At 35.4% G+C, this 13,610-nt stretch overlaps 1 protein-coding gene across 1 annotated transcript; it reads left to right on the top strand.

The window, feature by feature from the left end:
- On the top strand, nucleotides 1–2,781 carry LOC142636997 (uncharacterized). Its single transcript, XM_075811289.1, has 4 exons — nucleotides 1–650; nucleotides 1,032–1,178; nucleotides 1,999–2,076; nucleotides 2,379–2,781. The coding sequence occupies exons 1-4, from the start codon at nucleotides 315–317 to the stop codon at nucleotides 2,598–2,600; spliced, it is 783 nt and encodes a 260-aa protein (XP_075667404.1). The 5' UTR covers nucleotides 1–314; the 3' UTR covers nucleotides 2,601–2,781.
- Nucleotides 2,782–13,610: the final 10,829 nt, after the last annotated feature.

Here is a 13,610-nt window from a genome sequence, read left to right as displayed (position 1 = left end):
ACATAGTAAGGTTTTCATCAGAACCATTTCAATTTATTTTCCAAATTAATATTAACAGTGGAAAAAGTTCTTGCTTCATACAATCTGAAAGATGCCTGAAAAAGCATTAATTTCTTTACCAGCGGAACAAGTTTGTAATCAGAACCATTTCATCGGCTTTGACAAGCTACTAGTGTAGTCCTCAATGTTTTTCTTTAAGATATCCATCTTTATTTCTCATCCTCTTCACAAAGTTCTCCTTTCACGTATTTTGGGAGGAGCATTCATTAAATTTTCCTTCACCTAGAATGAATAATTAATATGCATATTTTCTCATGTGCTATATGATTAGAAGCATTGAAATCTACGCTACAAACATGTTCAAAAATCTCAGCATACAATCTAAATATGGATTGGCAGCAACTGCAACACCCATCATCATCTTTGCCGGCATTTATATTGCTTGGGGTTATGCATGTCGTTCTCTGAAAAGAAATCGACCTGTTTTTACAAGGTCCATGTCCATTGGTGTTATTCACGGTGGCAAACCAGCCTTGCAGAGATTGATAGATTTTCACAAAGCTCGACTAGATGCAAAAACACCAAATGAAGCTGTAAAAAATTTGAAGTACGCACTTGTAAAGGAAAAACCTGATTTCTTTCATTTGAAGGTTAGGGGGGTCTCTACTTCCTATTTGCCAACATTTCAGTCATACTTCTGTTACTTGTTGATAACATAGTTTATCATTTCCACCCATCCCTCCTATTCCAGATAATTGAAGTTCATTAAACATACTTACTCCCCTAAGCTTATTTACAGATTTTCTTGAAACAATTTATGGAAGCCAAAGTTTCTGAATCTTTAATTAAAATTCGGGAAATTAGTTTCATTTTTTCATGAAGGGGGAAGATATACTTTGCTAGATCTCTTATTTGGATAACTTTGCTATAAAAATTGAATAGACTACATTAATTATTTGAACACTCTTCAAAGTTTAAGAATCTTTTTTAAGGTATATAATTTTTATGAGCTTTTTGTGTTTTGGTTAAAGAGTGCTGTGGCAAAGCTAGAAATGACAGGAAAAGAAGCTGAGGCAGCGGCAGTACTAGAAGCAGCATATGAGCTGGCCACGAAGCAAAAGAAACCACATGAAGCCTACGAGATTGAAATGTTACTCGTGGAAATGCTTATCTACCAGGTGACAGACTCTTCACTTCTCAATTTCCTTTACAAATGCTAATTGTAATGTTTTTGAGGAACTTGTCAACCTCATTGCACCTTTCGAAACATGAATTTAGATAATCCTTGATAAGACTGCTCTTCATTTTGAAAACCGGGGTTTATTAAATTTAGAGAATTACCTCCATGGAAGGGGGCAATGCAATCAAATACAGAAGAAAACAGGGCAGCAAACATTGGTGATGATGGTGAAATTTTTCTCAATTCATTCCCAATCTCCCCCCAGTGCTTGAACATTGGCGTTTGCTCCTCTGTGAAGCCCATGACCTCAGTGCCGCGTAGTGTGGCCAATAAGTAGAGTACCACCCAGAGAATGAGCCAAATTCAGCCATTAAGTCAGGTCTCAAGTGTCTTGGACTGTCAGCAATAGAAATTAGACCCACAAATCAGGATGTCATGAAGCATTCTATAGTAATAATTTTAGAATCAAAATAAGCAGCAACCAAGTTGGCTGAACTATGAAAGGCATGATGTGAGGAATTAAATAACTTGATTTCCAAGTTTAAGAATCCTAGGTCCATTCATGTTAAGCAATTAGTGGTATGAGTCACAGAACCTCATTATTTATCTGACAATGATATATCAATTTCTTATTGTTTCAATATCTTATTGATAGATTAATTTGGTTATTTGATCAACCGAACTACAGTGATTTTTGTCCACTAAGTACAAGCAGCAACCTCTTCTTTTTATGATTTTGTTTTTTGTCACATCACTTTGGACACAGATTTTGCACTTGGTTTGAGTCAAAAACAACTTACCCTTTGTTTTGAATTCAGGGAGAGTTCAAAAAGGCTTTTGATCGCAAATGCTTCAACAATATAGAGATTTCAGATGCACGGCGTCCACTCTTTAAGGTATATCCCCCTCTTTAGACAACTCACTATAGTCTTTCACACTATAAGGTATATCCTTCTAGAGTTGAGGCACTTTCTGAAAACAATTTAGAGAATATGACTTCTTCAAATTAATCAGATTCAATTTCATAGCTCTTCTTGTTCTAGTCACAAAGTCCATATCCCACCCATGCTTTTGATCAGTATAGTTCATTGTTTTCTGAATTAGATGGCCTTCTCCACGAGGTTCCATAAGGTAGCAAAACAGAAAAAGGAAGATATACTGATATTTACATTTTGTGCCTTTTCTGAAAAATTCACAGGCTATTCTTTACCTCGTATTGGAGAACAATGATAAACAAGCCTTAGCTTGTTGGGAAGATTTTACCAATATTCGGGAAGACTTCAATCGGCAACCTAGTTTGGAAGAAGACATACTCAAGGAAGTTGTTTCTGATTTCAAAAAATTCAAGGAGGTAGTCAATCTTCTCAAAGATGATATTAAAGAGATTCAGGCCCTTCAGAGAGAGAAAACACTGAAATAATAAATTAATGTATAGCAGGTGCAAGTAACAAATAAGATATAAAATTCCTTACCGACTAATTTGATTACTTTTGCTTTGTTCATTCTTCGTTTCGGGTTAAGATTGTACTTGTGAAGAACAAACATACCAATATTGGCAACCGTCTTTCTCAACGCTATATATCTATAATCAATTTTATGTCCACAGGACTGAGTTGTGAGCTCCATCTGTCTCTAGCTTCACATTGAATTTAGGCGCACCTAAATTTATGTCTCGTATCTCAGGATTCATATCAATGCCATGAATAACTTGATCATAGAACTTGACTGCCATTACCATGTGTTTTTTTCTTTTTTTGAGGTTATTCATGTCCCGAAAGCCTTACCACCTCTAAATGGTTAGCATTTTATCCCTAGGTCTTCTTTCTGCTCTATCAAGCTGGATTTCTGTTATGCTCAAATTTTTGCTACACTGGTATGGACTAGGTTACACATGATATCCCCCCAAAAAAGAAAAAGGTTACACTGAAAAATTTTCAAGCCTTGCAAAGAGATTGCATTCACTTTATTGCATCATTTTGACGTGTTTAGGGGCAAAACCAGAGCTTTTATCAATGTCTAATCTTTCTTTATAAGCTACTGATATGCAATCCAACCTAACCCATTTAACACATAGGAAACTACTATATTTCACATGTCATTGAAAACTAAATCAAGACATTAATTGCTGAAGACAATGATGGGAACTCGTGGAATTGGGACGATTGATTCAAAATTCAAATTTATATTATCATTGATTTTTATATCTAATATTCATCAGAAATATGGATTCCATTATAACGTGTCAAGTTAAGCTAATGAAATATAGCCATTTGGGCTCTTTTTCTTGTAAATGTAAAAAATCAATGATAATACAAATTTTTCATTCACTTAACTTACAGGGAAATAGCCCAAATGGCTATATTTTTCATTATGTTTTCAAATAGCCCATTTCCTGTCAATATAACTATTTGGATTCCATTATAACGTATCAAGTCAAGCTCCTGCGAATTAAATCCATCCTGTGGCATTTTCTTCTTTTATCGCATTTGCATCTTTAACCACAATTGAAACACCGAACCATCCCTTTGTTCAAGATGCAAGAACTTTGTCCTTAACAACTCACACGTGATATGAATAAAACTATATATGAATAGTCTCTTAATTACCACATCTTAGGTTTGGAGCAAAATAAATCCAAATAAGTTTGTAACCAAACTTTTTTATATATATAATTCAAATTCAAATTCAAATTCAAATTCAAATTATCATTGAATTTCACATAACTAGTAAAATAGGGGATTTCAAGTTAAGAGTGCCGGAGTATAACCAAAAAATAAGAAAAATTGTGTGACATTTTTATTTTGTCTTTTTATCTTTGTTACTCACCCACGGTCCCAAACACACTGTTATAATGCAATACTAACGCACTTTTCCTTACTCTACCATTTTTTTTTTTCCTGAATCACTTTCCTCTGTTTGTATGTCTGTGCATGTTCCCTATTGCTTCCCCACTACCAAACAAACAGTCAAACAAATAAACACTACTAGATACCCTTTACCGCCTCTACTCTCTCTACATATAATATAGCTTCACTCACACAACTCAGTAAAAATAATTTTCAGACTCTGAGATAGACTCACAAACACAATCACAGATTTACAATAACAGACTCACAGATCAATTATTCATATATTTAATTCACAATCATCAACAAAAAAAAAAACAAACAAACAAAAAAACACCACAATCACATATTCACACAAATTATAAACGTATGGTGTGGAGAAAGAGAATCAGAGAAAAATCATATCAATATTCAGGCCAGCCCAAGATTGTTTGAGGCCTAAGACGAGAATTTTACAGGGCCTTTTTACATCTAAATATCACTTAAATAATATTTATTTTTTTATTTAATTTCAAATCTATTACTAATTCTCACTTGTTAAAATGACTAATTCACCCAAAGTGAACTAATGATAATTACTATATAGATTTTACAAACTAGCATATCAACAATAAAAGAAAAGTTATTCAAATATTCATTTTATTATATTATATAAGTAACAACAATCATGTTCCTGTCACATCAGTTTGTAAATTTTTTTTCCTTAAAATTTGTAATAGTTTTAGCATTTTTCATACACTCAATGGTGATTGTGTTGTATTTCTATTAATTCTATTTTTTGTGGAGAAAATGCTAAACTTATTACAATTTTACTACAAAAAGCTTATAAACTGATGTGGCAATGATGTGGTATTTCAACAAAAATAAATGAGTATCGAATTACTTCATTGGTGACATATCAATTTGTAGGACCTACATAATAAAACTTGTAATATACTAGCATAACTCTAATATTTTAGGTCTTCTTAAGATTGGAAAAAAAATTTACACCTAACTCGCACTTTTTTTTTAATTAATTAAAAAATAAAAATAAAAAAACCTTAGTGCCCCATATTTGGTAGCATTTTTATGCCAGGGGGATTTAGGTCATGTAAAGTACTTGAGTTCATAGAACTCGAGTTCCACTTGAATTTTTTCAAGGAACTCGGAGTTCCCTAAACTCGAGTACTTCACATGGTACTCAAGTTCCAAAAAAAAAAAAAATTTAATTTTTCAATTTGCTATAACTCGATTGTCCAAAAATCGAGTTTCAAAACAAGAGCATTTCTCTAATTAGTTTTAGATATGTGGTATTTTGCTGAAAAGTTTTGGCGAAACAGACAAATGCCCACTTTCTCCAAAAAACTGATTAAATTATGATTTTTCAAATGGGGGAGGAACTGGGCAAACCACGAATCATAGTTTGTTCAATCAAGCTTTGCTTGTCTCTTTTTTCTTTTTCTTTTTCTATTTTTTTTTTTTAAGAAACTTGATCAAGCTTGAAGACATTACGAAATGAGGGAGAGGCCATTGTCACAAGATTTAATGCGACTCTGAGGTGATACAATGAAAGAATAAACTAGCACAAGATTTAAAAAATGGGTTTTCAAGCCATTAAATAGCTTCACAATGTATGTATTTATAAACAGAAAATTTACAACAAAAAAAAAATTCAAATTCAATATATACAATTAATTGTGATTATGTAACTAGCTCCACAGTTACATGACCTTGCTGATTATGTAATTGACTCCTTAACTATATGGACCTTGCTATCATCATTTGGTCCTCGATTCTTGCTAGAAGCTTTTATTTCCTTAGACTTGCCATGATCTTGATTATTGATATAATTTTTCTTAAAGGGACTCAAACCAAACTAAACTATTGAAAAATATGACCTGTAAGTAGTTTAATTGGTTAAATAGTGAAGTCTCACGGTACCGGATGCTAATGAAAAAAGTAAGTGATTAATATAACATAGTTAAGCTCGTATCCATAGTAACATAATTCAGTTCATACATTTTAAGTTAAGTGGTATCTCTATATATTATATTAACTACTTAAGAAGTCTCCCCAACAAGTGATATCAGAGTCAGGCTTGTTGGCAAGTGTTCATTAGTGGATTCCATCAAGTAGAACGAGGAAGAAAAAGGCACACTATTAGTGCTAGTGAAACATGACACTTGGATTGTTAAGTGTCATAAGTGACTTGGTACGTAGAAGGCTCACACATGAAATGGAGGATTTGTTGGAATTTTCAAGTATGAGTAATATGATTGGTTAAGTAGTGAAGTCTCATATTAAATACTAAAGAGAAGAGTAAATGGTTAATATAACATAGTTGAACTTATACTCATTGGACTTAAGTCTTTTAGGTTAAGTGGTATTTCTATATATTATATTAACTACTTAATGAGTCTTCCCAACAAAAAGGCAAACCAAGGAACTCAATAGCCAAATAGTGACTCCCAAATAACTCTCGACGCTCCGTTTATTTCAATAGAAAACCTTGTGTAAAGATAGTTTTCTTTATTTTCCAATGTTTGGTAACATAAAAAAAATATAAGCCAAAGGAAAACTATCTTTGGTTAATATAAAAAGTATAGCTTATTTTTAAAGATTGTTTTCCATTAAATTTTTTTGGAAAACAACTCTATCTCACAGCAAGCTAAATAAAGGAAGTTAAGAGGTTGTTTTTCAACTTATTTAAAGTTGCTACCAAACATTGGAAAATGAGATAGTTTTATAGAAAATGCTTTTTAGAAAATGACTCATTTTCTAGAAAACATCATTATTGAAACAAACAGAGCGTGAAAGTCAATCTCAAGTTAGAGTGGCCTCAAAATATTCCTCTATCTCAACCTTGCGAGGATTTCTATCCGTTCAAATTAATCTAATTCCCTACAAACTCCTCCAAAACATTCAATTGCAGTCCCTTTCTTCCCTATCATCGTCTAAACTTGAAAATTCTCAAGAAAGTTAGAGAAAATTCTCAAGAGAAACTTTTATGATTTTCCAAGTATTTTTGCTCTGCTTTTCCAAAATCAAATTAACACACGTTGAATTACCATACGTGGATGTAGTTTGATGATAAAAGTCTTTATCCCAGCACCCAGAGAAAAGCAGTTCAAGGAATTGCCCCAGCAAGACTCATGTGGTATACGTGTTATTATCCATTACCATCACGTAACATGAGGTCAAGGAATTCACACGAGAGACCCCTTTTTTTATTCACCAAAAACAAAAAATTAACACACGTTGAATTTAACAAGAAATAAGCTATAAGCATTGGCAAAAATAAAAAAGATATGTAAGAAAGTTTTTTTTTTATGCAAGAGGAAATTTTATTGAAGAAATTGGAGAACCAGCAGCATACAAAGAAATGAAGATCTGACTATACTGCCAGTAGCAAAAGCATTAACACATTACATGCCATACAAACATAAACACTAACTAATCACTTACTTTAAAGCAGAAGTTGACATTATTGTTGTCGTAGCCAAGGTTGAACAACTGCTCTTCCTTCTTACCATTTTTGTACTTAAAAAATCCTTTATTTTAGCTAATGGTGTCGCCCAATGAAGAAACTGTGAAATCATATGTTGTAGCTACTAGGAGCTCCTAATATGACATTGAAGGTCGTGGAAACACATGAATGGAGCTTCTTGTCTCTTTCAAATTTGGCCATATCTTCCTCTTTCAAATTTATTTACTCTTCTATTCCATTCCCAAATTTGGTGTTTGTAAATGTAACTAGATTAATTCTTGGAAGGCAAGCTAACCCGACCAACCCACAAAGGCTTTCCCTACCCAAAGTCAACATCCTATATAGGAAAACCGCACACAATCCTGTAAAAATTTAAGATAAAAGAATCTTGTTTCATGAGTTTTCCACCCAGCTCTTTGTGAAAATTCAAGTGCTCACTATACCTTGTAGTTTTTTCACGTAATCCTTGTCAATTTTTCTTTTTGCATCTCTTAACTTGCCCACAATGCTATTCCATTCTTCCCGGCTGGTTTCTTTAGACACTATGGCTGTTGCGACTCGGAATAAATTTCCAAAAGAATGGTCAGGTAGTGGGGGATACATCCTCGTTCGCAAATTCACTGCATAAAGAATTATGTGGAGCCTTTCAGACTCAGACTTAACTTGATCAGTAGCAGATATTATAAGCCAGAGCTTTCTACATATTTTGCTTTAAGAGCCTCTATTGAAGTAGAACTAAACACAAACCTCTTTAGACCTACATGAAGGAGAGCCAACAAGACACCCGAGTAGGAGAAAGCTATGGCAAATGGCTTTGCACCAGGGATATTACTTGCCCACAATGCAAAGGGATGCTCAAGACTTTACAAAGAAGTGTCAAGAATGACAAAGGTGGGGAGAAGAAATACACACCAGCTATCAAAGTCTTCATCCAACTATGTTTCCATATCCATTCCACAGTTGGGGGTTGGATTTTATAGGACCTATAACCCCCCCCCCCCCCCCCTCTGAAGGATGTACATGAATACTGTTAGCCCTTGAGCTATTTACCAAATGGGTAGAAGCTTTGGCTATGAAGAAAGCAACAAGTAGCTCAGTGGCTAATTTCTTAAAAAAGAATATAATATGTCATTTTGGGGTACCCAACAGAATTATTTCTAATAATAGCACACCATTCCTGAACAAGGATGTGCACCGTTTAACAGACTAGTACTCCATTTCTCACACAACATCTACACCTTATTATCTCAAAGGAAATGGTCAAGTTGAGACCTTTAACAAAAGATTACTAAAGATATTGGGAAAAATGACTAAAGAGAATGGAAAGAGGTGGAAGGAGGCGCTTCCTACAACTCTGTGGGCTCATAGAATAGCCAAATCACAAGCTACAGGAGCTTTACTCTTTTCTCTAGTCTATGGCACAGAGGCTATCATCCCAATAGATTTAGTAAGGCCTTGTGAAAATGGCATAACTGCATATAAGTCTTTGTTTGTGATAGCATGAGTTTTGCAAAACACAAAATCATTTTGACATGATGGCCACAAAAAATGTTTTTTATAAGGTTAAGCATGATATTTTTTAAGGTGAGCTCCGCTAATGGGGTTATACGCCTTTATACCTACTTGATCTAAATTTAACCAATAATGTCTTGTTGCATGTGTTTTCTCTACCATGTATGTTCCTTCCTATTTTGGAGAAAACTTATGTTTAACAGCTCCAGCAACTCCTCATACATGCAGGGTAGCTTTCTAAACAAGTTTTCCCACTTGAAACTTTCTTTCTTTAACTTGGTCTTCATGCCTAGCCTTCATGTTAGCCTGGTAAAGGCGGTTATGAGAGGCAGCATTATCACACATTTCTTTCATAATTTCCAATGTCTTCTCTGGGTATTCCTACGAGAAGTCTAGATCGCTTAAAGCTCCTAGCTCGCCTTCTAACTTCTCAATCTCTTTTCTCAAAGAGTTACGTTCTACGGTGACACCTTCTAGTTGAGTTTGAAGAGCAGAACTTGCTTCTTGTTGGGATGTTAATTCCACCTGAAGTCTTTTGGTTGATTCCTAGAACTGAATGATTAAAGTGACATGCACCTATAACGTTGATTCTGCTTACTTTGCTTTGTTGATACATGAGTTCTCCGTAACTCTTAATTCACGAAGTAAGGACAAGGAATCATGAACAGAGGGTCTTGCCTTCTTTAAGTCCCTCAATGCAGTGACACGGCTCTTTAACTAGTCGACATTGACACGTAGGCTCTCAGCCTCACTCAATGTTGAAAGGAAATTGTCAAGGGGGAGAGCCAGACAATCCTCTTTACCCTTTGACTGTAACTGGAATATGATAGACCCAATTTGTTGTAAGAGAAAGCCCTTAAGTGACAGGGTCCACTTGCTGGTATCCTCATGGTTTCGGGATATTTAGAGAGCAATAGAGAACAAGTAGCTCTCAGATTGGGAGAAACCAATGAGAACAATGGATTAGATTCTGTATGGGCACTTTCACCCCTTTGCTCCTTAGAAGTAGCTTCTGTTAAGTCTTCTTTCTCTTGAGGATTTTTTATGTACACCCGATTGGAATCCTCCCTTTCAGTGTTAGACTCTGTTTCTTCATTGGAAGTCATTTCTCGTACAAAAACCTCTTGGATTGATGAAGTGACTTTGGTTTTGGGTCGAGCTTAAAGAATAAAGCCTATAACCTATCAAAGGTCAAAAATGGAGAAAAGTTACTTGAGTCCAGGGATAAAAGAAGAGGTTACAAGAGACAATCACTATAGAGAAAAGAGTGTACCTTGGGCTTCTTACTAGAAGAGGTTTCTGCATTCTTTTTTTCTCTTGGTGCTTGAAGGTTTGGCTTTTGGAAGGGGCTTCAAAGTTAAATCTCCGTAAAAGATAGGTGGAACATCCACTTGTTGGGCACCACTTTCCCCAAAATTCCCAACATGATCTCTAATGTCGAACCACTATAACTTGAACCTGGGTGAAGGCGGTCCAATTCTGTTGGGGGAAGTGAAGGGGATCTCAGGGCTTGACACTAAAATCTTGATGATATTTTCCTTTTTAAAGGCTAGAGAAGCTACTACAGCAAGTAAAGTTAAGGTAGAAAGATGTCCCAGTATGCCTTGGTCAAAACTAAGTTGGCGGGCAAACTATGGGGGTTTTAGGTTTGAGTCTCATACTCATCTTGAAAATGTGCCTAAAGGTGAGAAGGAAAAGCACAAGCGATAAAAGAAAGTTCTTCCTTAGACCAAAGGGTATCTCTGTAATGAGAAATAGAATTCTTTCTAGGGAAGTGAATAATCCAAAGCAGAGTAAAGTCTAGCTGTCCAATTAGTAAAGTCATCTAACACTTTGCTAAGGAAATTTTTTGAAGATACTGCCACTTTGTTCCAACGCCAAGGGCGTGGCAAACCTTGGGGTGATAACAGACTGGTTTTATAAGAGCTTAACACTCTAGGAACAGAAGCATAGTTCCTAAAGTGTTCCTAAAGTGTTCCCATAACCACATTTGTAAAAAAGCAACGAGTATGAAAATTTCAACTTGAAATCTACAGTAGGAGTATTGCAAGTCAAGAGTAAAATGATCTAAGTCAGAATATAAAGTTCAGAAAATATAAGGTCAGGGGGAAAGATTGTCCTCTAACTAGTTTAACGGCTAAAGGGAAATGTCTACTTAGAATCTTTTCATGAGTATCCCTCTAATAGATGACAAGAAAGTAAAAAGGCAATAAAGGCTTCAAGTTCATAAGAACTAGAGTTACCTTCTCCAACAACAAAGTCGATACCTTTCTTTAGGGAGTCTCCATTGGCTTTCTCATCCACACCATCGGCATACTCCCTCCAAAAGTATCTAATCCATCCCTAGAAGTTGGCTCTAGAACCTTTGTCTCCGCCAACATTGGTGTCTTCGGATACTTCCTCACTGGAGGCTTTCCCTTTCCTTCTCGCTTTTAGAATTGGTTTCTTTAAAGTTTTCTTCACTACATCCTCAAGGAACTTCACGACTTTAGACTCATCAGGAGACAAAGAAATGTTGACTACTTCACCATCTCCAAACAGGAGAAGTCTCAATATCTCATAGACATCTTTTAGAGACAGAGAGATTTCTTGACACCCTATGAAGAATGTATGAGTGACAGAGTTCCATTAGTACAACAGAGAGAGAGAGAGAGAGAGAGAGAGAGAGAAAGAGAGAGAGAGAAAAAAAACTTTCACTATACTTGATAATCTCTAGATTATAGAATACAAAAATCGTCTCCACAAGCTTTACTCTTTGCAGGATGTCCATAAAGGAAGGATAAGCCAACACTCTTTGACACTAGCTTCTCCAACCTCTTAAATCAAAGTGTGAGATTTGAAAACCACATCTATGTTGGAAGAAAAATCTCTCTTGCAAGTGTCAAGCCTTGGAATATGCTTCAATTCCAGTTATATAGCCAAAAGATTATCCAGTTCCCCACATGCTATGTAGGGAGGGTCTTTAGAGTAGGGAGTTGAGTCCCAATCGAGACTTTTATCGAATAGGTAATCTTCAAAGAAGGGGGGGATGATCCAGTGTTCTTCTATGGAAAGATTTTTATCTCCTCCTAGAAGGGGTTTATTACCTTCTAAGGCAGAAGGTTCTGCAAATTTAGCAGAGCTAGATCGTAGACCACGTTTCACACCCATGATTTGATCTATGAGAAGAACTCTAGGTTTCGGGTTGAAGAATGAGAAGAAGAAGATAAGGGAAAAAGGAGAAAAATAAAGAAGGAAATATTTGTTTTCTTATTATACTTTGAGAAGTTAGTATTTTCCCTCCAAAAGAGAGTGGTTCAAAAAGGGAGACATCTTTTAAAAATTGACACATATTAGCATAGGGAAGAAACTGAATTTCTGACAAAGAATGGTAGTTGATGGTGCTAAAATCAAGAAAACCGCATTTATAGTCCAAGGGCAAAGGTGCAAACCTTCACTAATAGGTATGGTTTAATTCGTTGCATTTCACATTTTATTAACTGATATGTTTATCCTTATGTGTTATGCAAGAATTTGATATACGATAAAATAAACATAAAGTACAACATAAAAGAAAAACTATAAACAATTAATAAATAACTTTTCTTTCTTTCATATATTTTTGTGTTTAAAGTTTTTTTTCTACAAAATAGAAAAATGGATTTACATATTTTGGCCCCTATAGCCTATCACCTCTTTTCTAACTACAAAAAGAAACACAAAATTTATACCCAAAATAAGAAAGATAAAGTTTTTTTTTTTTTACATCTTAAGCCAAAAATGGCTAAACAAAACAAACAAACTTAATAAAATAAATAAAAAACAAACAACAGCAACAACAACAAAAAAGAAAAGAAACAACAGCAGATTCAACAGTGAGCAACTTAAGGAGACCTTGACGCATAGGCATCAATGTCATCCCCAAAGTCCTCTTGGGGGTAATCTGGAGCCAAATACTCCATCTCCTCTTCATCATCATCATCATCCTCTTCTTCCTCCTCCTCCTTTTCGCCTTCAGCATCCCCCAAGTCGGAGCCATCAAAAGAGCATCCAAAAGAGCTGTCAAAGGAATCTGCCTCCTTGGAGTTAGAAAGCCCTAAAGCGCTAGACTCCGAGCTTGGCCGAACAAGCCTTCGCCTACTCCTACGGCGAATGGGAGCATCCATGAATGCAGCAGTTGCTACCTTAGCATCATCTTCGGCCTTCCACCAAAGTTCCTCAGAGTTCTCCTTCTCCTCATCACTCTAGTCAAAAGGACCAACTTCCTCAGGAATGAAGACTTGAGGAGGTAGAGGGTGAATGGGAAAATGGAAAAGAGGGTGCACAGGGCTTAGTGCTGAGGAAGGAGTATGATCACTAGAAGCACTCTCAAAGGAGCTTGAGGAGTGATGTGGGGAGTTAGAACCATCAGAAGAAGAGTTTGACATTTTTCATAGAGGTTAAGGTTTTTTGGAAGAAAAATCAGAAAGATATAAAAGGAATGAAGGTTGAAGAAGAAACATTTCCTATTTAAATCCTCAACTGCAATTAAGTGAAGAGACATGACATTTATGAGGAATAATATATGTTTGCCAAAATGCAAGAAACAAAGAGGCGTCAAAACAGGTAGGAGCACCCTTTTGAGCCA

Source organism: Castanea sativa, chromosome 5 (assembly GCF_040712315.1).
Source record: "Castanea sativa cultivar Marrone di Chiusa Pesio chromosome 5, ASM4071231v1".
Lineage (NCBI taxonomy): Eukaryota > Viridiplantae > Streptophyta > Magnoliopsida > Fagales > Fagaceae > Castanea > Castanea sativa.
The sequence above is the reverse complement of the archived record's forward strand: the minus strand, read 5'-3'. Positions and strand labels throughout refer to the sequence as shown.